The sequence below is a fragment of the Ammospiza caudacuta genome, chromosome 2 (assembly GCF_027887145.1).
Source record: "Ammospiza caudacuta isolate bAmmCau1 chromosome 2, bAmmCau1.pri, whole genome shotgun sequence".
Lineage (NCBI taxonomy): Eukaryota > Metazoa > Chordata > Aves > Passeriformes > Passerellidae > Ammospiza > Ammospiza caudacuta.
Window position 1 is genome coordinate 49,249,959 of NC_080594.1, and position 27,885 is coordinate 49,277,843.

At 44.8% G+C, this 27,885-nt stretch overlaps 1 protein-coding gene across 1 annotated transcript; it reads left to right on the top strand.

Moving 5' to 3' along the window:
• The first annotated feature begins 1,822 nt into the window (after positions 1–1,822).
• Positions 1,823–27,885, top strand: FGF9 (fibroblast growth factor 9). Its single transcript, XM_058800126.1, has 3 exons — positions 1,823–2,212; positions 8,631–8,734; positions 27,362–27,885. Exons 1-3 carry the CDS (start codon positions 1,936–1,938, stop codon positions 27,605–27,607), a joined length of 627 nt encoding a protein of 208 aa, XP_058656109.1. The 5' UTR covers positions 1,823–1,935; the 3' UTR covers positions 27,608–27,885.

Consider the following 27,885-nt stretch of genomic DNA (forward strand, 5'->3'; position numbering starts at 1 on the left):
TTTAGGTTTTGTGCTCAATTCAAAGGTTTGCCAGAGTGTCCTCTCCCCCGTGCAAGGCTCCGCATCGTGCCCAGTCCTTGAGCTCTGCTCAAGAACGCTTTTGCAAATGCAGGAGACCTTCTGGCCCTTTGCTGATTCACACAGCTCTTTTCGAAGGGCAAAACCACAATAACACCAATTCTGGGCATCGTAAGAAGAAACAGAAACCCTCTCTCCACTTGCCGAGTCTCTCCCGACAGTTTTAAATAACTTCATTTTGGGGAGCGGGGGAGGGGCTGGGGGGCAAAGAGAACACATATTTCGCACTGCACCCCTATCTCCCCCCATACCACTTCCTACTCGCTTCTCCCTTCTCTCCAGCGCGCTCTTACACACTGGGGCCGAGCTAGGAGCCACGGGTGGCCCGCGGGGCGTCCCGGGCGGCGGCGGGGCCCCGGCGCTCCCCGTACCGCCAGCGGCATCCCCGAAGCTGCCCCCGGCCGCGCAGGGGCAGAGCGAGAGGGCTGCGGACTGCCGGGGCGGGGGGCCAGAGCGGAGAAGGCAAAAACTGCGGCGTGGGCAATACCGACCCGCACCACCCGCCCCAGCTCCCCGAGTTCCCGCGCCCCGCCGGTTCGCCCGCCGGAGCTGAGTTTGAAGCCCGCTTGGGACAGCGGCAGCCCGGTTACCTGCGGCAGAGCGGGCCGGGGCCGGGCTGCGGAGCGGTGCGGGGCGGGCTCGCCTCCGCCTCCCCTGCGGCGGGGCCGGGCCCCGGGCCGAGCTGGGGCTGGGCGGGCAGGGCGCTGCCCGCCCCGCTCGCCCCGCCAATGTCAGCGGGGACTCGGGCTATGCGGGCATCTCCCGAGGAGCCCGCTTCCCGCAGCGGGCGGGCGCGGTATATTTAGCATCGCGTCGCTTTATTCCTCCCCCAAAGTTTCGCCCACTTATTTATTTATTTGCCGGCGAGCGCCGCGCTGCCGCAGAGCAGCAAGAGCCGCTCCGCGCCGTGCCGAGCGCTGGAAGCGGCTCGGTATTGCAGCAGGTAGGGCTGAGCGCTAGGACCTCGGAGAATCCTTCCAGCAGCAATCAGGACTACCTTAAACCCAGCCCAATGCCTCTTCCTGCGCCACTCTGCGTGCTGGATGGAGATCCACAGTCAAGAGCTGCAGCTCAGTGCTGGAGTACAACATTTCACAGGGAGCCCTGCAGAAGCAACACCTGTTTCGAGCCAGCCAAGAAAGACACAAGCACTTGTATGTTGCTGCTTTGCTTGTGGATCGTCAATAATCCTAAACCAGTGGACATCTGCTGAGCCTCCTGAGAATTCTGGATAATAGATTTGGACGTCAAAAGTTTTTTTTTCCTTTTTCTTTTTTCCATTTTTTTTTGGATTTATCTCAGCCAACAACGTGAGATTTCCCCCCTCCCCCTTTGCAGGATTCATGCTGATGTATGCAGTCTGTTATAGAGTAAAAACAGCGCATGCCTTTCTGGAGTCAGAATCCATAAATCCTGACGTAGCCTGTGCATCTTAAAAAAAAAAAAATCCCTATAACGCCTAGGTATTTAAGTTGCTATGGTCATTCTTATCTTAAACCAAATGGAGAAACTACGGATTTTTTTCTTTATTACAGTTGGATGGGCTGAAGACCGTATTGCTTGCTAAGAGCTGGGGATATATGCATTTATATAGATATACACATCTATATGTTTATAAATATGTCAGTGTGTGAGTATAAAGTGGTGGTTTCTTAGACTAACTGGTTTGACCTTGAACCTGTACCAGTCAAAACAGAATATTACTTTTATTTATGCATTTAATGGATTGAAGAAAGAACATTTTCTCTGTAACTGCGCTAGGGAGGGGAGAGGAGTGGAATATACCTAATCTTATATCTCCTGGGTTTGGCACCATCATTATTGTTTATTCTCATTCTCTAAAAGCAGAATCTTCTGATGGCTCCCTTAGGTGAAGTTGGGAACTATTTCGGTGTGCAGGATGCAGTACCCTTTGGGAATGTGCCCGTTTTGCCGGTGGATAGTCCGGTTTTGTTAAGTGACCACCTGGGTCAGTCTGAGGCAGGTGGGCTACCCAGGGGGCCTGCGGTCACGGACTTGGACCATTTAAAGGGGATCCTCAGGCGGAGGCAGCTATACTGCAGGACTGGATTTCATTTAGAAATCTTCCCCAATGGTACTATCCAGGGAACCAGGCAAGACCACAGCAGATTTGGTAGGTATTTTCCTTAACCCTTTAGTGGTCATGTGATGAAATAATGGGGCAGAACTGCGGGCGGGGGGACGGTGGGGGTGCGAGGCGGGCGGGAAGGGGGGTTTGTGTTGATGGCTGATCCGCCGAGGGGAAAAATGAATGTGTCCGGGGGTGCAGATGCACACGAGCGGCTCCGCCGCGGCGGAGCAGGAGCCCTCGCCGGGTGCTCGGTAGCGATGTTTGTGTAGCCCCAAGTTCTGCTTAACAGCAGACGCGTACTGGGAGGTGGTGGTGGCGGTGGTGGAATTTTTGCTCGGGACGTTTCTGCTGAATGATTTGATTTCGCGAGTTTAAAGGGTTTTTAATCATTAACCACCACAATTTAAAATTCACCGAGTTTCCTGGAGGGAGTGGCTCTCGTCCTATACGCAAATTGACGAGGGCTTTTCTTTCGTTCTCTCTGCCGATTACCTGCCCTAGTAACTGCCCGAATCGCACAGCCTGTCTGGTTCGCTGCTCGGCGAGGATTTAGCGGCAGCGCACCCGCAGCCAGGCTCTCCGCCCGGCCGAGCCCGCAGCCGCAGCCGTGCGGCAGTGCCGGTGACAGGCGCCCCGGGAAAGAGGGAGCGCAGGTGGGGTCCGGAGCCAGCCGGGAATCCTGCGCCAAAACCTGCCTTTCTCGAGCTGTGTGGCGTGTCACGGCGAATTTGAAAAGAGCATTCCCTGGGTTTCCTTTCCAGGGAACGCTGTTTGTGACTCTGCAGCGAGGGCTGCTGGCCCCGGCCGCTCCGGAGAGCCTGTGCACGCACACACGCACACACGCACACATGCACACGCGAGTCCAGTGGGCCTGGAGCTTTTCGGCTGCCAGGGAGTCTGTTAAAGGCCCGGCAGATTGAATGTATGAAAGTGACTAAAACAGTCTGGCTGAGCTGATACTTTGGGGGTTTTTTTAAGGAGGGGTGCGGAAAATATGCCAGGTTAGCTCGCCACGCTCCCAGCTGTTGGAAGGAGTTAACTTGAGAGTGAACCAACCTGACAACACTTAAATTCGGTCATAAAAACAAAGTCCTGTGTTGATTTTTTTTCTCTCCTTGTATTTTAATGCCAGATGTTGAACGATATCTAAGCTGCACTTTATTGCTTTGTGAAGCTATTTAGATAATGCCGGTGTTGTAGGAGATGATCTCCAAAGGGCTCATAAGGGAAGCGGAGAGGCAGGGACGGGGGAGGAGAGGACTGAGGCTCTCGCATGGTCGCAGGTTCATCCTCCATCCCCCTCCATCCGCTGCTCCCTGACACTCTCACGCTGCTTACAGGCCCTTCCTCCCTCCCACGCCGCCCGCCCGCGGTCTCCGGGGCTGGGTGCGGGGTGGGGGTAGCCTCGCGGCTCTCCCGGGGGCGCAACATCCACGCTTCCTGGCGAGAAAAAGTGCGGAAAGTGTTTCAGGCAGACGCGTAGTGAGGGGAGCGGGGCGGGGGGGCGGGGGTGTGTTGCAGCCAGGCGTTTTCCTTGGCACGGGCAGGCGCCGCGCGTGGCTGCCGCAGGTTCCCCGTGCCCGCTGCGCTGCGGGCTCGGGGCGGCGGGCTCGGGGCGGCGCGGAGCGGAGCGGGGCCGCAGCAGGTGTAGGGCGCTGCGCGCACCGGCAGCCGCGGCGGCGGGGGGCGGCCGCCCGCGGGGCCCCGCCGCCCCCGGAGGAGGGCCGCCAGCTGCTCCCTTCGCAAGGCGGCCGTGACCACATTATTCGTGGCGTCTATTTTTAAAAATGGCTTTCCAGCCGCAGTTGTAGGAAGCTGACAATTCCGAGGTGCAGTTCTTCCACCCCTTGCAGCTCCTTGGCTTTAAATAGATTTTTTTTTTTTTTTTTTTTTTTTTTTTTTTTTTTTTTTTGTCCTTGTCGGTTTGATCTCTCTCTTCCCCCCACCGGGACGCGCTTCAGTGGTAACTCTGTTTCCCATGCAGCGCGCCGGTGATGCCCCTGCTCGCTCCGGGGCTGGGAAGACCGGGCACGGCAAACCCGTGGGATGCCTAGGGGCTCCCGGCTTCTTTGCGGGAAGGTACTTTTGTATCGGTGCCGTGACATGGCTGTTGTGTTTGCCGGAAGGTCACAGAATAGCTGGTGCTATTTGAGTTTTGGTGATTTTGAAATCTTCTGATGATCCTGGGGAGGTCTGCATCCCATCTCGGGAGCTGCCCTGGGGAGAGCGGGCTCACATGGTCTCCTGCGAGCGTGTGCGGGAAACCTGCGTGCGCGTGTGGATGCGGCGGTGCGCGTCAGAAGGAAGTTTTTCTCCAGGAATAAGGAGGACAAAGAGAAAACCCCGGGGGCTGCGCGTAAACTCCTCTCTGGGCTCTGCCCTGTTGGAATCCCCCTCCCCGCACACACCTCTGGAGAGACATCAGATAAGAGTAATTCTTTTGTGATGCTATGTTGGATGTGTGCCTATTGCGTACAATGAACCGAGCCATATTGTGTGTCTATACTCGCCCGGTTCTGGGAGCCCTGGCATTTCGCAATTCCTGCAGCAAGATGTCCATCTCTAAAAGAAAAGCTCCCCGGGAGAACCCGGCTGGGTCCCCCCCGTAATGTGATCTCAGGTGATCAAAGCCTTATCTCTCCCGGGTCACAAAAGAAATTTTTTTGATGCAGTCTCCTTTAGTGTAGGGCATTGGCTAGACAGTAGAGTCATTGTAAATTCAGGAACTCTTTAACAGCGGAGAGGCGTGTCTCTGTGCGTCAGCACAAGTACTGCATGCACAGCACTAAAAAAATAGGAGCATGCAGGAAAAGGAAAAAAAAAAAAGCTTGTCAGCAGGTGACCTCCGCTCCCCGGGACCTGCTGCTACAAGGAACCGCTGCGTTCATCATCTGCGGGAGCCGCGCAGCCGCCCGCCCTCCGCCTGCCCGGCCCGCCCTGCCTGCTCGGGCGCTGGGCTGGCGGGGCGGGCTGAGGGCCGGGCGGGCGCGGGGGCGGCTCCGGCCGGGGGTCCCTGCGCTGCCGCCCCTCCGTGCCGGGCGCGGTGGGCGGGCCTGCCCCCAGCGCTGTCTCCGGGGAGAGCCAGCAGGCCGGGGCGGGGGGAAGGTGATGCGTGCGGGGAAGGCGCTGGCCCCCGGCACGGGGAATCGTGGGCCAGGTTTTAGACGGAGGGAAAGGCGCCGAGCAGGCCCGACAGTCTCCTCCGCTATTGAGCGTTGCGGAGGGGAGGGGATGGGGGGCGGGCAGGGGCGCTGTGGGAGCCTGAAACTGAAGCAGGGCCCTGCTGCCTGGGGGTGCCGTGTCTGTCTGCGCTCCCGTCTTTTAATTGGCATCATGTGGGGGAGCGGACGGGGTGGTGACAGCTGCGACAGGCGGGACGCATCTCGGCGGAGCGCTCAGCCTCGCGCAGCCCCGCTCCGCAGCCGCGGCCGGAGGGCGGGAGGCTGAGAGGGGGGCGCCGGGGGCAGGGGGCGCAGGGGGAGCTCCTTCCCTCGCCCCGTCTCTGCGCTGACCTCCCGGCGGCTTCTGAGACACGAGGGGCTCCGCTCCCCTCGCCCCGCTGCCCGGGGAGAGAACAGGCCGGAGGGTCCCCCAGCGGTCCCCCTGCGCTCCCCTTCCCCTGGAAGCCGTACCAAGAGGGGGCTGGCAGAGATATTTGCTCGCTGTCTTCGTTGTCAGAGATGGTCTGCTGCACTGCTAAGGGAAAGCTGAACTGCTCCACTCCATTGATACAAAGAAAGCCAGAGACAAAAATGAGCAAAGGGCAAACCATCAACAACATAAAATTGTGCAGTTACAGAGGTGTTCATTGCGTAAAAGCTAAGGAAAATGCTTCTGTAGGCCTGCTTTTAACCATAGCTAAGACAAATGCAAATTAAAATTTTGCTTTAGTGAACAACACACCTCCTCTCACCTGTGAGTGTGTCAGGAGAGCAGGACAGCATTTATGTCAGGCTGCGGTCCTGCACCATTCAGCGTGGTCTGAGCTGTATCATGTAGAAGAAGGTGTGTGAAGGGCTGATGTGGGCATGTAGGAAATAAATAACTTCACTGAAACTTTCATCCTATCCTTGTGAAGGAATGGATCTTTGAGTATTTTCATTAATAAAACCACTTCAATACAGTGAGAAGAAATTCAGCACCCCATGTGCTGACTTATTTCCTCTCTACTTCTCTTCCTTTCCACATTTTTTAGCTATAAATAGGGCCCTAGCTTTCAAAGTTTGGAGTTGTCCTGATTTTCATTTGATACAGCCTCATTTTGAAGAGGATTGTCTATTTTAATATCTAGTTCAGGCCCTAAGTACTATCTGTATATTATAGACACTATACAGTGAAAATATGCACAGAACTGTGGGACAAACGCAATCCTTTAGCTGACAAGACTTCTGTAAGACTGGATGCTTGGCCCCAGATAATCTCTTGAAGGACTTAATATGGCACATAAAACTTGCTGTGAGTAGGCTTTTGAGTATTTCAAATGAAGAAGTCTCAATTCTGATCTTAAATATGTGCATGCTCTTTGCCAAGTACCTTAAATTAATTTTCTGCACTTACGATCGGACGTGACAGTGCCTTTTTTGTTCTTTTGGTGCAGAAAGCAGTGTGCATTCAAATATTTGAAATGATGACAGCAATTAAAGACTACATTTGGACTGATATGAAAAATGCCAGACTCACTAACTTAGCTATAGTAGTGTCTAATACACACTTAATGTAAGATTTAAACTCAGTTAAAATTGCTTGGTAACATGTATCAAGTAATATGATATTTTGGTAAAAGCTTTAGAGAAAAAGCCTTAGTAAGAAATCTGAAAGTATTGCATGTCCAGATATAATGGGAATTTTAAAATTGTTTCAATGCATCAATTGTATCTAAGACACTACATATACCAGACAAAAGGTGTGCTGCCACTTATTATTACTTAAATAATTACATAGTGGCAAAATATTTCCCCCAGTATTTTTTATTTGTGCATATGTAGAGAATAATTTAAAATGACCAGGCCTTAAAAAAGGTTATCAAAACAATAATACTGTGGCGTTTGTAGTGCTGAATAATATATAAGGTAATGATCAATACTCCCTTACAGGGAATACTTTTCATCTTTACATTAGCTTGGCTATAAATTTTCCCTATTGGCTTCAACTTGTGCTATGTTCAATCTCTGCAATTCATGCCTGCTATTGATTAGTGCACAACTATTTTGTAAGAGACGCCAAATTAATTGTTAAAAAAAGCCACAAAATGCCTTTTTATTTGCCATGTGAGGCTCAACACACACTATACTGTTATTTCATTATTTCATATACATATAATTTCCAATAAGCTTTAAAAATAGTTATGCAGTGTACTTGGACATGAAAATTCACATAATGTATTGAAAATGCTACTCTGTGCAGGACACACCTTATTTTGTGACTCAGAAAGTAGCATAACACAGCAGCATGCTTCTGAATGTTGCTGGATAACTTCCTGTGAGACCATTACAGTCTTAGATGAGCACTCCCAAAGAGGAAGAAATTTCCATTTTTTAACACAGGATTACTAGGCTTATGCCAGATTTCACCAGTAGCATCCTCACTGAAGAGGTAAGCAATTTGCAGGGAAGGCTGCCAGAAAATCCCCAAACCCTCAGAACCAGATGAGCCAATACTTGATACAGATACTTGTACTGTGCACATGGATGCTGAACCTTGGAGCTTTGCAAAAGCAGTGATTCTCTGCAAAGTATTCTTGTTTCTAAGTGAACAAATGTCGGTGTAAGGTTGCTGTTATTTGCATGGGAAAACTTGATCATGTACACACTGTTACACTTAGGTGTAGGATGTTTTAATGTCTGAATTTTAGATGAGTAAATGATAACACACCAGAGAGAATGGTTACTATCTAAACAGAAATGCATGACACTGGACTATACTAAGGATTTTCATTTCTCAAGCCTCTGGAAGATCATACTGTGAGTAAATCTTTCCCTGTATTTCTGATTCATTGATGTCTGAAAGGAGATCTTTTGGTTCCATGTGTAACATTGCTTTATTTCATAATTCCAATTAAAATGCCTATTTTTTCAGAATTTATTTTGCAAGACAAGTTTCATAGGTTCCTCATTCCTGCTAATTTTGGCAATCTAAAAACTTTTTTTTTCTCTGAATATATTATCTGTTGTGCAAATCAGAATAACTGAGCTTGAGATACGTGTTTAGGAATGATGAGAAAGATTGGGGCAATCTCTAAATTTGATACATTAATGCTGTCTGCAGTGCATCATTCTAACAAAGACCCAAAGTACTTGAAGTATTGTATATTAATTTTGTCCTCATCTTCCAAACAACTCAAAAAATGGGAAAAAAGCCTTGAAAATAGCTGCTTGACACTCAGGGATAAGTCATATCTGGGGAAAAAAATCTTTCAATAGGAACAGTTCATACATTGTTTGTTTTTTCCTTCATTTCATAGGTATACTGGAATTTATCAGTATAGCAGTGGGCTTGGTCAGCATCCGAGGAGTCGACAGTGGACTTTACCTTGGAATGAATGAGAAAGGAGAACTGTATGGCTCGGTGAGTTCCTGCTAGCCTTGGGCAGTTTTAATCCTTACATTCTGTGGGGAAACACTGGCTAGCTCCTACAAGCTCCCATTGCACTATGTGTGTGTGCTGTATGAGCACTCTTTCTGTTCTGAATATCTTGCAATCTAATTCAAAACAAGACCCTGTGGGTGACATAATGAATGTGGGAGAGAGAAAAGGTGACAAAATCAGGAATGAGTAATAATGCAGATGAATGGCAATTTAGATACAAACGATAGAGATTGATGGCCAGAGCTGGTCACTGAAGACTAAAGGATGTACTCTAAGATTTGTAAATGTCTCCTGTCAGTGGAAACCTAAATCCAGACAAAGCAGATTCCTTTTGTGTGTAGGCAGAGAGCTTTCTAGGAATTGACAAAATAAGGTAGAGGGGGAGGAAAAGGGTGGCATATGTGGATGAGAGAATGAGAAACAAGAGTATGACAGAAGTTATAAAAAGTATAGGAATGAGGGCAAGAGGCTTGGTGATCTTGTCCTGAAAGTTTCGTTGGTGCTCCCTGAGGGATGGCAGCAGGAGGGAGTAACGGGTGTGAGGGAGGAGTAAAACTTGGTATTTCAGATGTGGGAGTTTGCCAGCCTACCTGCAGCTGATGGGTGACTGTTCTTGGCAGATGGGCTGTCTTCCAGCAGAGCAGAGAGAGAGAGAGTGTGTGTGTATGTGTGTGTGTGCATGTGTTGGTATGACGTGGCTCTTACCTGGGACTATTGGAGGCATCTGATGTACAACCGGCTTCGTATCCTGGGTAGATCGTGGGCAGGTTCATCTGGAATTTGGCAGATAATTCCCCAGATGGTAGAAGGCAAGCTCTTCTAGCAGTAAAATATCAACTTCCAAAGCTTACAAGTGGTTGTATTTGAGGAAAAGGGTGGCAGGATTGAAGGGTAAGTGAATATCTGAGGCAAAAGTGAATATCTGAAACGAAGTGAAGCTGTGTATTCACAGAAGTTCATTAGAAGCAGAGGAGAAGGGTACAATGATCCATTGTAATGTAGTGTAAATGTTGAAGAGAAGCACTCAAAAAGAAGTTAAAGTGATAGAGAAGGGCTTTGAATGTAATTGAAGACACCTGTATCACAGGGGAGTAGCAGTAACAGGGAGAAGGGTGGGGATGGCAGTGAGAGTAGGAGAAAACATGAGATGATGGCTGTGAGTGGGCAGGTGAAAACAGAAGAAATAAGAGGGAAGTCCAACTTCTATGTACGTTATCCATGTAGAAGTGTGAGCAAGTGAAACTAGGAAAGTCCAGCAGCAGTGTTTCCATAAGGGTGTCCAGGTTCACTGATCTCTTTCTAGCAAAATTTTGTGTGAGAGAGATGAGGAGGATTATCTTCTCAACAAAGAGCAAGTTAGGTGAGGAAGCCGGGAGATGCAGATAATGACAGTGTATGCCATTAGGCAGAAAAAGAGGTGGTAAAATGAGGGGCAAGGCTGGGATGGAGGATGAGTGGACGTGGGAGAAGGGGAGATGCAGAGGTGGTGAGAGCCAGTGAGCAGGAAAGGCCAAAGAAACTGAATTTAGCATAAATGTCAATATGGAGCAGGTAAAGTTTGGAAGGATGGAGAGGGAGTGAGAAAAGGAATTGATGCAATGACAGATGTAAACCAGTTGCCTGTGAGGAGCAAGTTGTCATAAGTCATAGTCCTTGTGCAGCTGATGAATGTGATAAAGAACTAGCAAAGTACATGAGTACATCAGGTTCAGTTAGGCAGCAAAAAGGCAGAACAACAACAACAGTAATATGAATCAGTAATGTTGATAGTCATCAGTGAGAGTAATTGTTTCAACACATAAACATAGTGAATCAGTTACTCTGCATTTCAGATATTCTGAGACTGGAATATGGTTATTGATAGAGCTTAAATGCATAGACTTGGGAAAGCAAACGTTACATAACTTTCCTGTGCAATTTATGTTTTGTATTTGCAATATATTTGGCTGTCAGAGTGAATTAGTCAAGACAATCTTTGCTGAAGAAATATACACAAGAAATTCTTTGCAAATTAGTAAACTCACTGCATTTATAAAATAGTTGTTCCATGAACAGCAGTTCTAAAGGAGCCTGCTTTCCTAAGGAGCTGTGTCCCACAGTACAAGGCATGGGTCTCTCTGACATTCTGTCCCTGCAGTAGCATAAATTCCCTAGCCTTTTGTGTTTCTTGTATGGAGAAAGGGACAGTGTTAGCTGTCCATGCTCACCAGACTGTCAGTTTGCAGGGATTACATAGCTCTCCACTCCCAAGTGGGATGTGCAAATAATTTATCTTCTTTACTCTGGCTCTGATTAGTTGCAAAACTGATAGGAACTTAATTTTCTTGAAGACCTTTGCCTCCTAATTGAAACTGGTTGACAAGCTAAGGAGAGACAAGCAGGCAAATGGATGTACAGTATAATTGGATAACCTCTTTTTCCTAAGAAATGACGCTAAAAATATGAAGCCATTCATAACGGAGAACTGGCAATCTCTGAGGCTAGAATGCAAAGTTCAGGTTAAAATCTGATGGATGATAGGGCTTATTGTCAGCCTCCAGAGATGGGACATACTAAAGAGTGATGGTAATTGAATTACATTACTTCCAATGAAATATAACCTCTAATGGCTACTCAGTGTGATGATGCTTTAAAGCCTTGTCAACACTAGCAATCCTAGTGCCTATATTTCAGCAACTGTCAGCTCCCTTAGAAACACTGAGATAAGCAGGCCTCAGAGCAGATTTTTGTGTAGAATTGTCTGGACATTTTTAAGTGACAGTGTTTTGCTTTTGGTTCTGGTAAAAAAAATGTAATTAATTGAAAGTGAAGTTCTCTGATGGGAATGAATTTGCTGCTTGAATCAGAAGCAAGTCACAATCCAGTACAGAATTATCTCTCTGGCAAAGTAGAAGATCAGATTAAAAGAAATTAGTTTTGAGACTGATGTGTGGTAGACTGTGAAAAAGTTACATCAATTTTTCACCTGCATTAAGCAGACCAATCTTTCCAGCTGAACTGCTCTGTAGCACCAGTAAGTTGTCCTTGTGCTGCTGTGCTGTGAGGTGTATCCCTCTGTCTTGGTTTATTCCCTAGGGGCTGTGAGCAGCATCAGCTTTGTCACCTAGCAGGTACATTTAAGACACTGTGTCTGTGTTTCCTAAGATGGGAAACCCACACACAACTGAGCAGCAGCCTAAGAAATGCTTGGTCTTGCTCTGCATCAGCACTGGGGATCTAAGTAGGTGCTTAGATTCACAGCTTGTGCAGCATTCAGTACTCGACACTATTGGAATACATGCCCTGTGTCTGACACTATCACATTTATATTCTAATTACTGCATGAAAAATACATTAGGCATGAACCAAATCAGTGACCTAAAAGACCTCTATCCTTCTATATTTGTATTTGAAACATTTGACACAGGAAGATTTTTGTCCAGCATAATTGTGGTGCCACTGGAGATGGGACATATGGCCAAGCACAGCAGCCAGGATGGGTGATTGCTGCCAGTTTTTATGAAAGACAAGAGTAGAGGCAGTTTCAGCATATCTTGATCCAGTCACATCCCTCTTGGCCTTCTCAAAGTTCTGCTTTCCTCATAGATTAGCTGCTTGACAAGCTCTTCCCACCTCCCCACTCTCACAGGGGTCAGTTCCTGCTGCATTCTCTGGTCAGAAGAGCATAGTGTCTCTCATGCTGCTTTCAGGCAGATGTGTAACATAATGTGGCTGTTCTCAAATTCCTCCTCATGCCATGGATTTGGCCAGGGGAAGCTGAAAATACATGCACATGGTGCTGCAGGGGAACCATTGGTAGCTACCTAACAATGACTCTGAGCCTGGTTGGTGACAGCAGCTTTCCCTCCTGCCTCATCTGTCCCTGCTTTCCCTTTACCTTGCCTTTCCCTGGCAGCCTGCAGCTATGACTCATCATGTTTCACAGCAGCTACTGTGCTTGCCACTGGAAAGGAGGAAAATGCAAACTACAGATAGGACCCAAAGGGGGTTAAGACGAGATACGAAGACCTTTTCCTTCCCAAGTGCCAAACAGCTTTTACCAGCATGTCTGGCAAGGACGTTAGCAAATGTGTGTGAGCTGTGTTCCTCAGGGCCATGCCACAGAGGGAGGGAGGTCTTCCTGATCTGATTGCACAACCTTCATGCTTTTGTAGGCTTTCCCCATTATCATGCTGCCTTTGGGAATATTAGCAGATATTATAACTATTACATTGTGAATCACTCTCTAATTTTCTTCCAGCCTGTGTAATAGTAACTGTGTTAATCATTTAAATTGTTTGCTGTATTTCCATCCTTTATACAGCAGTATTTAGAGGTGCTCCCATCACTCTGGCAAGGGACATTGCTGAGTTTATGTCATGCCGGTCGTTGTATGGTCAAATACTAATTTGAAAACCTAGCAAAAATGAATATTCCCACTGCAGGCTGTCCTCTGAGGGAGTTTTGTGCTACCTCAAGCACAGACCAAGCAGGAACATGGGACACCCTTGCCTCAGCTGCCCTGGCTGTCCTGGGCTTTTCTGCAGCAGAGAGCTGTGCTGCATCTGACTGCTGCCATGCCCACCTCACTGATCTCTCACAGACATGCACCTGCCCCATTCCTCTCCTCAGACTGAATATAAATAAATTTTTTTTGGTGGTGGGTGTAGTGAGGCACAGGAACAGGTTGCCAAGAGACACTGTAGATGCCCCATTGCTGAAAACATTCAGTCAGGTTGGACCAGGCTCTGAGCAACCTGATGTAGTTGAAGATGTGCATTGCAGGGGGGTTAGACTAAGTGAGATTTAAAAGTCCTTTTCAACCCAAACCATTCTGTGAAATGCTGGTGCCTCCACTGCTTCTTGTGCCCTTGGCAGGTGACAAAAGACAGCTCAGGTTGGTGCTCAGGAAGAATTTTGGTAGCTGCAAGATCTAGAGAAGCTACCAGGAAAGCTGTGCAGGTGGGGAGAGGAAGGCAGGAGTGGAGATGGAGGAGTTGTTGAGGAAGGGGGGAAAGAGTGCTTGGAAGGAGAGTTCAGGGCAGCATACGGAGCTTAATTTACTCACAGAGCAGCTGGGACAGAGCTGAAGAGCTCAGATCAGGAGCCAGGGAGGGAAGCTCCACACCTCTGGGCTGCAGACTTACAGGGTGTGTGCTGCAAGGTGAGATGTAGGAACGCTTTTAACAGGGTCATAAATTGCTGTCCTTCAAAAAGTGAACTGAAAGCTTGATCTGAGAGACTAAACTAGCCTTTTGCTCCTGAAACATTGGGGAGAGGGTGGAGGAGGAGGAGAGAGAGAGAGAGAGAGAGTACTGTCCTTGAAGAAACATGTTTTCCCAGTAAGTGTGCAGGGAGGTGACGATATGCCTCTTTATTGTCCCAGCAGGGCTGCACCTGCAGAGTTTTATGCTTTTGTTTGGGTCCCCACAGTCCTGGAAGAGCTGCGAAGCTACAAAGACTGGTGAACAGAAATTTTTCTGATAAAAAAAGGACAATTTTCATAGTTTACTGAAAATTGCTTGGTGTAGGCAAGGATTTCTTTGGCTGCATTCTAAAAATATCTTTTATGCTCCTGTGCAAATAAAGGAAGGGAATTGTTCAGCCCTTCAAATGGTAGGTCAAGGTGCACGGAAACAACACGAAGAAAAAAGCAGGTTGAAAGTGCATGTTGGTAACAGCATTTGGGCCAGGTATATAATTACTACAGGTGCTTAAGAACTGGATAAATAAATAAATTACCCTCCAGTATCATCACACTTTCCTTTTAAATACCTCTGATCTAAAATGATTCCATATGTTTCAGGTTGATTTTTAAAAAAATAATAATCTGAATTATCTGTTCTCAGTGTCTAGGTGCCACAGTTGGTGTGAGCCTGGAAACAGAACAGTCTCAGTGCACAATTTTTGGAAGGAGAATTAAAAGCAATTTCCTTCAGTGAAGGCAGAGACTTCTGGGCTGAGAGTGGTCAAATCCCAGGAGGGATAATGGCTGTGGCACCTGGTTTAACGCCCTTCTGCTTGTGTTAGTGTTATTATTTACAATAATAATGTGGCTCCTGGTAAATGGTATAAATGGAGAGACAGAGGGTGATTCCTATGGCAGCTGGCTTGTAAGGAGTGGTCAGGCTTTCTGCACGAGCAGCTTTGCTCAGGAAAACCTGGCACTGCCATGATCAAAAACCTGATGGTGTCTTTTACTGACGACAGCGACTCGTGTCTCCCTGGGTAAATCTGCTTTAAGCAGGAGACTGCAAGAAGCAGGCCTGTAGTTAATTTGATGGGCAAACTCTGAAGAGGCCCAGTTCAAAAAGGTGATTATGGCTCTGAATGTTAAGGAAATCTGAAAATTTGTCAGACATGCAGAAATCCTGTGGAAGTGGTATCCCAGCAAGGGTGAAACTGCATGTAACGATTTGAAGGTTGTGAGAGCTTGGCAGAGGGTCTGCAGAGAATGGGAGAAGAACGGCTTGCAGAAAAGATTGTGTCTTAGAGATGTAGAAGCATGGGCATGAAATGGAAATTGATGCAGTAAAGCTGATTTGGGCCCTGAAATGAGTACTTAACTTTTTATAAGGTGAAAAGTTTTTAAGCTATATGCCTGGAAAGGGAACAGAAGTCTTTACCAACATGATGTATTCAGGAGGGAGTATAAATGCAATACAGTTTGAATGTGGATGCTAACTGGGCTAGCCCTGTTTCTGACAAAATCCTTTGGGTGGTAAGGTGTCTGGGGAGCTCCCTGCTGTGGGATGAACAAAGGCAGTAGGGGCAGCCAATACTGCTACTGAAAGAAGTGGCGATTTTCCCTCCAACCATCCATCCCCTCCCTTTTGCTGGCACAAATGTTTCTTTGCTGCCTGGGGAATTGAAGCACGAAACTGGAAAACAAATCTGGCCAAGCAAAAGGGCTTCGGCCACAGTGGTTCCCTTCCAGGTCACTGGAAGGTGCAGCACAAAGGTGGGAGCAAACCCTGGGTGAGGGAGTGTTTGCTTCCCTCTGAGGCAATTTCCATCCTTGAGTGTGTGTGTACCTGGGGCTGTGTGGTTTGTGTTTGGCTGCAGGGCTATCAGTCTGGCTTGGGATGCCCTTGGGACATTAGGAACATCCTTTTAAATGGAAGAGTAGAGGAAGTACATGCATGATGAGTTTACTGAAGCAGGATAAATAGTTTCAGGCAAGCATGGTATTTTATTTTTGGTAGGAATATCTTTTTCTAGAAATGGAAAATAGTGATAATCTTCAGGGCTGTGTTAGGTATGACCTACAAAACAGAATGTTACAGTGGGTAGAATGAGTGTTATTAGAAGACTTGCATGATAGATGGTGAAAACTCTGAAGAGAAGACAGCAATGGGGAGTGCTGAAAGGTTTTAGACTGGAGTGAAGCTATTAGTGGAGTTTTTATGGATTGGTCCCTGGACTGATTTTATTCCCTGGTTTTATTAGGGACATTAAACATCTTGTCATAAAATGGTAGTGGTGTGTTATTGAAATTTTTGCAAAGCTGGGAAATATTTTCAGCAGAGGAGGCAACCTCACAGAAGGGTCTTGGTGCCTAAAATATTTACGCATGAGGAGAGCTCTATCAGTGCCACTCCATACAACACTAGGAGGATCCAGTCTAAATACAAAATGCAGTTTGTCACTGTGTTAAAGATGATGAATTGAAACCAAAACAGGTACAGAAAGGGCATGCTGGGATTATCAGAGGGATGAAAAGACTATCGAATGATAGACTCTAAAGATCTTGACTGACTTAGCCTGAGAATGAAAACTGAGAGGGTATGCTCTTGCTCTCTGTAAGTACTTTGAGGTGTAACACTAGGGAGGAAAAATAGGTCCTTGAAATAGAGTACAAGAATGGATTGGTTTGAATGGGTCACAAGAAAGCTTAGGCTGCATAATGAGGAAGATTCAGGCTTCCTCCCATTTCAGGAAATGGGTTTTTGAGCTGTCCAGAGGGATTTTTGCAGGGAGGTGTAGATGAGACCTAAATGCTTTCTCTGCACTGTACAGTAAGAAGCAGCTTTGTGACTGTGGAAATTTCCTGGGTGGAGGGTATAGATCTGAGAAAAGTCCATATACTTGAGTTTCCTCATCTACTTCACCCTTGCAGATAACCAATCTTAGAATTTGGATGGGCAGTTTTGCTGAAAGCTGGGTACTGTTAAATGGTGTTCCCCACAAGCACCAGCATGGGGAATGAGGCAGGAACTGCAACCTGCTCAGCAAGGTATGAAGGAATCTATAGAATTAAAAGGTCTTTTGAGATGTGGGCACAGGTTTAGGAAAAAAATGATAGGTCAGTACACTTGACACAGGTGATAATGGGAGAAAGCTTTGTGAGAAACTGCAACTTTTGTGGTTGTTTTTGAACTACGGCTTCAGTTTTTTTTAAATCAGAACTTCATAGACGTGAACACTGTCACCAAAGAGGGACACTTACTAGTAGTGTTCTGTGAGATAGATACTACACTTTTCCTCAAGTCTATGGTCTTCCTCAGAGGACTAAATTTCAAATGCTCACTAGGTCTGAAGATAATTTCTTCTGGGACAAACTCTCAGTGATCTCCCTGCCTTGGTCTGCAATTCTATGTCGATCTTAGATTCTCACTACATGCCTGGGACAGGACAGTATGAGTAACTTCTATATAAATTACGTGTGTGTGTGTATGTTTGTGTGTATACATATATACATACATACATATACATATGTTTATGTGTTTATATGTATATATATAAAATCTAAGCTTTGGTAAAGTAAGATCCTACTCAAACCTTAGTTTAATGATTTGCTTTTCCCTAACTAAAGATGTCTGAAATTTTGTGTTCTCATGAAAACAGGAGGCTAGAGGTGCTGCTTGAAGAGGCAGCCAATGTGACCTTGCAGGAAGCCTCTTCCAGAAAGGGCAGGTCTGATTCCCTGCTAGTGCTGCATGCTTCTGCTTTCTTCCATGCTCCAACTCTGGCACTCACCTGACCTGTCAGGAGATCATTTGAGGGATATAAAGCCACAGGAGAATGTTCAGCTTCCTGAACTGGCTTGCTGCCTGTTTGGGCAAGCACTGGGGCTCAGTGGGAGAATCAGGTGCAGTGTGGGATGGTTGATGGGTTGAGCACCATGCTTTCAACAGCAGGGAGTTGTTAAAGTGGCATAACTGCATCGCAAACCCAAATCATACCCAGCAAGCAAGAGTGGGACATCGTCAGATTCTTTTCTTTGCAGTTGTGTAGTTCCCTGTCACTGCAGCCCTGAGCCTTTCTGGAGCTGGCTGTGCAATGATACAGGGGTGTGAAAAGGTTCAGTGCCTTTGGTTGATCTGTGAATACTGTGTTGAAGTGACATGCTAAAAGCATCAGCAGCTGTGACACCCTGAGATGTGCTTGGGGATTATTCACTGCATCAGATAAAGATCTGATGTGCTCAGTTTCTGATTCAGGAGCCAGTGCAATGTGAATGTGGTACTCTCTCCCACTTTGCCATTCATAATACCATTCATAATTTCAAAGAGAGAGTAGAAAAAGTCTGCCCTGTGGGGACTTCATTAGGGATTTTGTCTAGGTTGAGATTTGCTTTGCAGTTTGAATGTGCTTAGGCTGATTTGGTGATGTGCAGCAATGTGGTTCATTTGTGTCACATTCAAAAAGCTTGAGAAATAAAGCTTGTTATAGTGCAAATCCATATTTTCCCCTTCTATAAGGACCTCTTGTTTCTTTTTCATTCCTTTTATACTGGCAGATATCTGATTTGAGGATAAGATTTTATATTTGTGTTCCACAGGCTGCTGCTAAGGTAAAACTTGTGTTCTAGTGTGGATGCTGCATAGTTTTGAGGTCTGGCCCAGGCTGTGCATCTTTAATCTGCTCAACTTTGCTCTTCAAATTTAACACAATTATAGATGCAATTGTGACTCAAAAGAAATTTTGACTTGATTCTATTATGGTTGAAATACCATTGCCTTCAATGGAATCAGGATTGGACCTGCTTCTGTAAAACCACCAATTAGTTTTATGGTTGTGTCAGCAGATCCCAATCAAGATAAGAGCTGTATTGTATTCATAATTTTAAAAACCTAAATCTAGACAGGGTTCCTGCCTATGAGAGTCTGCAATCTAGAGGCAATCTTTTAACATATAATCTTACTTTTTCATGACAAGGGAGATTTTGTCCCATTGATGCCTTTGTTAAGACATCATATAGTGTATAATCTGAACTCAGAATAGGAAAGTTATTGGAGAAGACTTCAGCAAAATCTTTTTATTTATTATAGAATATACAAATGTTGTAAAGTTTAAACAAAATAGCAGGATTTTTTACCCTTTTTACTTTAAAAGTCTGATTTCTTTGGAAGATCCATGTTTGCAGGTACCTGGAAGACCAACAATCTGGTCTTTGAGCTCTTCAGTCACTAGTTCTGTTGAAGTTGTTACTATAATGTATCATTTGGGTTTTTACAGACAGAATGACAACTTCTTTCATCAAAGCTGAAATTAAGTGCATGACTGAAGTTTTACCCCTTGAAAGACAGGCCCACTGGTGTGCATGTGAGGAGTAGGGGTCTCACGAAGGAGCAGAGCCTCCAGTGTTTCCCAAAGGCTGGGTCAGCTTTATTACTGACAACAGAAGTCATGGCATAGCAGCACCAAAGATGTATGGATTTTCTGGGAAATATTGAGGAAATACCCATTATTCTACTCAGAAAACAAGATACTAAAATTGTGTGACTAAATCCAAGACTTTTTGGCAGGATTGCCATTGGGAAAAGGAAGGGGGGAAGTGTCCAAAAAGTCACCCCTGGAGAGACTGTTTATGAGAAGTGTTTGCCAAGGGAGGGGGCACTGCTGTTGGAAAAGGGAAGTGTGACATCTTTTCCTCAGCAGCAACTATTTGAAATGCTGGCCTTCCTTCCTGTCCAAACAAGATGGGAAATCAAAAGGCCTCATTTTTAAACAATTTAAACTGAATAAGCAATTGAGCCCTGCTAGGCAAAGATCACAGTGTGCCAGTCCTTTGTTTTAGTGCCCACCAAAGCACATAGTTTTTAAAATTTCTCTGTGAATCTTGTTGGTTTTCAAACCCCAGTGGCTACGTGGCATTTCAGTGAGGATCTTTCCAAAACACGATAGCTTGTGATGTTTGATGACCCCCATCCAGAATGACAATGTGATCAGTAATGTCCTTGTCCTCTGAGCTAGTATGTAGCTGGTAGCTTTAAAAATAATAATAATAAAATTAATAGCAAAATACAGAGACAGGCTTTTGTTCATCAATCCTTGACCAAATCATCTTGCTGAAAGAATAAAACATGAATTACTTTTATAATGTACATTTATATCACTACATATGTATAACAATTATTTGGTCCCTGTGGCAAAGTGTTTCATGAAGGGTCCTGAGCATTCTGCTCTTTTTATGATGCCGCCTGGTAGCTGAGAGATGAGGTGCTTCTTTAGTGGTGGATAAATCCCTTTTGTGGGGTACTCACTGAATGTAGAGGCTCATGCAGAATAAATATTTTTTGTCCCTCACTTTACAATGTTTTCTGCATGTGAGTTTACTCACTTAAACAACACTTTCTGCTGAATGAGGTCTATCTGTTTTTTAAAGCTGTGTTCTGTGCTTAGAGAACCGCAGAACAAGGCAAAAAATACTGACAAAACACTTTGTTCCATCTTAGTTGGATTTAAGGAAAGCATGTTTTATTTACAAATCTCTGTCTGGGTAAAACCTTAACTGGTATTCAGGCTAAAGACTGTGTGTAGCTGTAGGGTGGCAGCCCTGCTTTGACATACAGGTTATCTTTTGATAGAAGAGAATTTGTGGAGTGGGGAGCTGGGGAAGGTCAAGTTACAGCTTTCAGTAAATCTGAGCGTGCCTGAAATGGTTCTTTAAATGTCTTAAAATATTTGTTGCCTTTTTATCATTGCAAGGCTGATCCATGTTCCATTTAAGCTGACGGGAACCCTTCTCCCATCTTCTTTAAAAATTGGCTCTGGCCCCTGTATCAGATTGCTGAATACCACCTTGCTTTCTGATTCTTGGAAGGGCTCAGCCAAGCGTTATGAATTAGATGCTTAGATAACATTGATGGCTGCAGTTCTTTATTGTGCCAAGGGAATCAAAAATAAAATAGAGGTTAGAAGTGTGACTAGTAAATGACACAGTGTGGGCCCAAACCTGCTGGTTTGGAAGGTAGGGGAACAGACCTGCTTGTTTATTTGTTTTCTAAGAGTGGGCTTTGTCCTGGTCCTGTTCCGTTGTGCTGTGGAGAAGGAAGCTCGTCAGCTTCCAGAGAAAAGACACTGTGACAGCTTATGTAGCCTGAGATCTGCCCCTGGAGTTTTGTCAAGACTTCCAACAGCGTCATGAGCAGATCTTGGGTGTTTAGGTGAAAATGAGTTTTCATCTCATGCGCTTGGCTGAGCAAATATAAACCCAGCCTTTGTGAACTTAGGCATGGCTGTTGATGGGCTGCCTATCCTCAGGCACAGTGGGGCTGCTCGTCCCATAATGATTTCATGTCCAGGGAGGGCACGCTTAAGGCTTGACAGATGCTGCAAACTTGAAATCTCAAAGGAGAGGGTATCAGTAAAACCAAGACCTGAGGAGTTGGCAGTGGCAAAAATGGATGGAGGCCTAATTGGCATCTCTTCCTCCTGCAGCTCACGTCAGAAGAGCTCTGTAAACAGCCCTGGGGTAGCACAGTGCTCTGTGCCAGCCTGGTCTCCCCAGAGAAGGTTCTTGATAGTGTGGAGAGCAAGGGAGCAGGAGAAGAGCGGCAATGGGACAAAGGGGTGAAGCACTGAAATCCCTCCTGCACTGACAGTGTCCTGGGATTTTACTCTTGGTGCTGGAGTCTGGTTACTTTGCTGTGGAAGTGCTGCTTTTCTGTTGTCTGCATCAGGGCCTGGAAGTACCACAGGGTCTGCATCTGTGTAGGTGTTGTGGCTTTTGGCAGTCATGATCTCAAGGGGTTCAAGTTCTGCTGGATCTTGGGATCTTTACAAGCTTTTTGTATGAAAGATTCTAATCTTTAAGCACCATGATTACTTCTGCATGGCAGCAGCAGTGAACAGACACACTTGATTTTTATTTTGTAAGTGGGGATTGATGTATAATAAAAACTTTATACAAATTAACTAAGAGGTTTAGGGGAAGCAAGTAAGATGGATACTGGATGTACTGTGTGAGAGTACAAGGTGACCTCAGGTAGGGAGAATGCAATTGCCTCACTGTGTTTTTGCCAGGGACACCTTGCCTGATTTCCCTCATCATATTTAATGTGCCATGTAATATGAAATGTATATCAGTGGCAGCATTGGTGCCTGACTGCTTGTCTCTCCTCTGGCCCTGAAGGGTTTCCTGCTAAAAAAGAAAAAGGCTTTCCTGTCTAAAAGGCTTTTGGAGAGCTACTGACACAAACACAAAAAGCCAGTCAGCTAGTCCTCTTGGCAGACTAATTTTTCCCCATTTTTTTCATGTTTTGTCAAATTATCAAACAAAGCATTCTGAAAAGAGGCTACTTGGAGAAACTCATCAAAGAAAGCTCTGTGACACTTACCAAGTCAGACACACAGTGTGCAGGGCTTGACTCACACTGTGGTCTAATTTGGAAAAGAAAGTGGTGCTGCTTGGACACTGGTATTTGGCTTCTCATTGTGGCTGGAGGTGGTTCACCCAGCCAGAAACAAACAGGCTTAGCATGAGAGTACAGAAAATGCCACGGCAAATGCTAAGCTAGACCTTTATTTATGACAGCTCTGGATGAGTGTTAATTATTAGCTGAACATAGCGTGTTCTAGAGGCTGTTTGCATTACAGCATGGGAAGGGCCAATGGCATGTGAAACGTGTGTGTTGGTAGGCAGAGCAGCAAAGCAAACTGCTTCAGAGGAGAATAGGGCTTTTCTTTGTTTCCCTTCACTACACATGCAGTTTTCAGTAATGCCATGTAGCCATAATGAGGAATTTGCATGAAATTACTCAGGAGATTATACATATAAACATGACTTTTATTAAGACAGGGAGGATTACCAAGGTGTTACTGTGCAGCAGGTATACAGGAAATGTTGACTACATCAGATGTATTTCTTGTTAATAGTTGTTTGAACTTCTGGATTAGGTGTTTTCTTGTCTCTGCTGAATCAGTGTAGCAGTTTGCAAAAGGGAAAGAAAGAAAGAAAGAAAGAAAGAAAGAAAGAAAGAAAGAAAGAAAGAAAGAAAGAAAGAAAGAAAGAAAGAAAGAAAGAAAGAAAGAAAGAAAGAAAGAAAGAAAGAAAGAAAGAAAGAAAGAAAGAAAGAAAGAAAGAAAGAAAGAAAGAAAGAAAGAAAGAAAGAAAGAAAGAAAGAAAGAAAGAAAGAGTATTGATGTGTTCTATACAGGACCCTATACTGTTCTTTCAAGTACCAAGCAGCACGAATGTCTTACATTCTTTAGAGTCATGAAACCATTCTCTGAGCAGTGTACATGTGTTTTACGTGTTTCTACTTATTTGCAATTATCTATTTCACATGGATAGCTATTTTAAAACAAGCTAGCAGAACTTTCATTTTGATGCCTGTAAACATGCACTTTATTACTTTAGAATCTGACTTTTAATCAATCTGCCTGGAAATAGGACAGCATAATTATTTTCTTTCCTTGTTAGGTGGTGGAGAATGTAAAAAGGGAAAGGGGTCCTGAGCTTGCTAACACTTACCAGCCATTAGCAGCTTTCTGAATAAAATCTTTCTTGGGGTTTTGTCTTTGTAATATGTGCATCTTTGTACAATGCAATTATTTTCACATTCTGAGTTAAGCAACAGGTTAAAAAACCAAACAGGTGAAGCATGGAAATGTAGCAAAATGAAAATCAATCACTCTGTAGTTGAATACTCTATGAACAGCTCTCACAGAAAACATGTGGTATGTGGTGCAACATCTGATTTATATAATTTTGAGGTCGCCTCCTTATTTGGCCCTGAATTAAATGATTTGAGCAAGGCAGGCAGCCTCCCCTTTCACAGGAATGCAGGTTACTTTCCATAGCTGTTCCAGTTGGGTATGTTTGGTATTTGTGTCAGCTTTCGACAAAGATGTCCAGCAGCTTTAAGTATGGTGCAAGGAAATATTTGCACTGGCAAATTGATAGAGAAGTCAGTTGCTGGAATAAAGGTATGCAAAAATTGCTGTATTGTAGGGCTAAATCTTGCTCTTTAAATGTGCATAGAGGGACTTTCTAAAAGTCATAGCCAGAAGGAGAAATGTGATCAGGAAACACCATATCCTTTCCATACTGGGAGAGTTGGTTTTTAGCAAGACTTTCCCTTCCTAAGATGGTGAGACAAGAGGGTGATGTTGGCAGGATGGACCAGCCTCACCTCTCTGTTATGCTCATTTCTGGCTGGAATAAAGACATGCATACTTAAAATGTGAGCATAAGGTATTAATGTTATGTAGGGCTGTGATGGTACATGGTTTAGAGGTGGGCTCATCAGGGTTAGGTGAATGGTTAGACTCCGGGATCTTAAAGATCCTTTCCAGACCAAAGGATTCTGTGATTCTGCATAAATGACTATTCTGGTGGATGCTGATTTCTGTCTCTCTTGGTACTGGATGAGACATCATTGTAAGACTCTCCTAGGGCATGGGAAGAGGGATATTATGGGATTTCAGTGTGCCACATTACTTACAGGATCTGATCCAAAGTTGTCAACATTGATTTACTCCAATGGTGTCTGACCACAACCAGAATTTCAAAGTCTCCTAGAAGGAAAAGGCTTGACTGTATAAAGAAATGTTTTAATTTCTTTTAAAGGGTAATTGTTAATGTCCCTACCTATCTGATCCCACATTCTGATTGCTCTGTTATGTTCATGTTGAAGTATTTGCCTCATGTTTGTACATGAATTTCTGAGAATTTTGAAGGACAAAAGAGATGTAGCTGTCTTGTAAGTGAATAAAAAGTTAAAATAGGATAAGCTTGTAAAATGAAGATTGAATTTGTGAGCTTGAAATCCATTTAACTCATCCAGAGTGCAGTACAGTGCAAACCTCCTGATTCAGGGTCTGCTAGTTACGTATACCACAGCACTGTCATGATCCATCAAACCTGCCAGATAAAGAGAGGCTATTTTAAAATTTCTCCTTCAGGGCATGGGGAAGTAGTTCTTGCAAAGATAGAAATTTATGATGATGCTAAAAAAAACTGCAGATGAAGTGAATAATTAATGAATTCACGACAGGACTGAAATATCTTCCTAAAATGCTGCTATTTTTAGCAGGGAGTTCTTCTGCAGTGCTTGTCATGTGATCCTATTGCCTTCTGAGAGCAGGAAAACAATTTGAATTAGTTTCTCTTTCCCCACGGACTTATATAAGTCCAGTATATAATACCCCTTAGCACCTGAATCTGCCTTAGGACAAACAGAGATGATTTTAAACCTCATGCAAAATAAAACACTAATGAAATCTATACTTAAAGATAATCCTCTCTGCAGCAGATTACCTTTTGTAATAGTTTGTACTTTTGAGGCTGTGCAAGGGGAATACTGCAATGGGTGTAACTGGCAGCTGCTGCTGGTCTGGTGATGCTCAATGCAGCTGTGGTTTCAAGCTGGCAAAGGACATAGAGGCAATTATCAATAGGAGGTTGCAGGGTATGGCTCACAGATAAGGGTTTAATGTGAACAGATTTGTGCTTCTTTTGCCTATAACCATTGTAGACTATTGCTCTGTTTGAAGTAAAAAAAATCAAGCTAAAAAAAAAAAATTGAATTAACAAAAATTGAACTAAAAATGTCAAAGTCAGGAATTACTCTAAAAAAATTGTCACATCCACAAAGGGATATGGTCACTGCCACAGTGAATTTTCAGGTGTTGAACATGTGAAACCAGTCCTGTCGGGGATTTCTACTTTCTGAGTGGTAATGAGGTACCCATTAAAGGGGAAGTCAGGAGCAGCTTACTTGCTGCCTTTCTTGCCTACTGGAGTTGTCACAAATTTAATTCAGAAGAACCCTCCAAATCCCAACCCTTCAGGTGTTTGGGAGGGCCTGAGGAGGACTGTCTTTGCAGCTCAACACCCAGTTTGTACAGGTGCAGAGGGGTGTTGCCTTCCTTTCCCCATTTGCACAGCGTTGTTTCCCCCACAAGAGATACTTCCTGGGTGGCTTCTGTAAGGTGTCTAGGGCTCCTTGGGCCTCTCTTGTCCCCAGCCCAAGTGGGCTGGCCTGGGAAAAGAGTGCTTGCCACACACAGCAGCAGTGAAACATCTGGGCCAAAGCACATTGGCTTGGGAAAGGGTTGTGAGCTGAGTCTCAGGCAGCAGAGGTGGCCCCAAAGGCACCTGCAGCTTCAGGAAAGGTTTGGTGGTGGTAAACCTTGGGAAGCTCCTTGGTAAAGTCATGGAAGCTGGTTTTTAGGGGTGCTTGAGCTGTGGCTCCTTAGTTGTGTGCAGGCACAAGTTTATGGCCTAGATGCCATACATTGCTGCATCTGGGCCTTGGTCTCTGTTTTCCCATCTCCATGCTCCAGTCTAAAAGAACTGTTTTAAGATTTAATATCTGTAAAACACATGCATTGTATGGAACCTTGTAATAATTAGAAATTGATCCTCAGCCGGAAGCTGGGTGTGGTTGATGTGTTATTGAAATGAGAACTTGTTGCAAAAAATACATTGAATTATCAATCATTTTTTCTTGTACCTGGTGAAAAGACTATTTTCAGGCTTATTTTTCCCAGATTTCCATCAACTCTCCCATGCTCACCATCTTTTTTCCCAGCAACTTGTGTGAATCCTTCCTAAAATGAGTCTGGTTATCAGGTGGCTGTGTTTTAAGCACTCTATTAAGCAATTTTTTAAAAAACAAATTTAAGCATTCTTAAGGATGTGGAAGGCAACACACAGACTGAAGAAGTGGGTCAGCTGGAAGGAGTGGGATTCTGTGGTGGCAGGAGGATCTGATGAATGGTTGATATTCTCAGTGGCTCCTGTCCTCAGTAAGATGGGACAAAAGGACAACCCTGACAATGCAAACCTGGAGGGCTTTTCCTTGCCTGCTTCATCTCAGCACACAGGGTTCATGTTCCTGCTTGAAGCTCTGTTGGGTTGTGGCTTCATGCTACAAACAATAAATCAAATGAAGGCTAGCAAATTGCATGTCTTTAAATTAATGAAATGCACCAAGTTCTCCATGCGTTGAAATGACATAGAGATTTTAAGACTGTAAATTTTATTACAGCCCTGCAAACTGGTTCTAATTTATTTTATTTACATCTGTTTGTTTGAATGCCTGTACTCACCATTGAAACAATTTGTTACAGAAGTCCAGTAAGGTCATGTGAGCTGCTTGGGAGCTCTCAGAAATAGAAAGTATCTGTTTTCATCTTTGTTGTTACAGTATTGATTTGGGCAGTGAGGCTTTGAGAGTCATTTTTGCTTCACATAGAATTATCCACCCTTCTGACTGCCTCCTGAAACACCCAGCAATACAGATCTTCGTAGCTAAAACTGGGAGAATTGAAATAGTTTATTCTGCAATTTATTGAGGAGATATCAGTTTCAAGCCATTAAAATAGTGATTCTTTTACAAGTAGCTTATTTTAGTGGCTGTCTCCTTACTGCTCTTTCTTTTCTTTCCACAGGAAAAATTAACCCAGGAGTGTGTATTCAGAGAGCAATTTGAAGAAAACTGGTATAACACATATTCATCAAATCTATATAAACATGTGGACACTGGAAGACGATACTACGTTGCGTTAAATAAAGATGGGACTCCAAGAGAAGGGACTAGGACTAAACGGCATCAAAAATTTACACATTTTTTACCTAGACCGGTGGACCCTGAGAAAGTACCAGAACTATATAAGGATATTTTAAGCCAAAGTTGACAAAGACAATTCCTTCACTTGAGCCCTTAAAAAGTAACCACTATAAAGGTTTCATGCGGTGGGTTCTTATTGATTAGCTGTGTCATCACATCAGCTCCACTGTTGCCAAACTTTGTCGCATGCATAATGTATGATGGAGGCTTGGATGGAACATGCTGATTTTGTTCTGCACTTAAAGGTTTGTCCTCCTGGAGGAGAGCCTATGCCCACTCGCTTGATTTAGTACGAGAGGGAGCGCGAGAGAGTGAGTGCGAGAGAGAGAGAAAGGGAGAGGATGA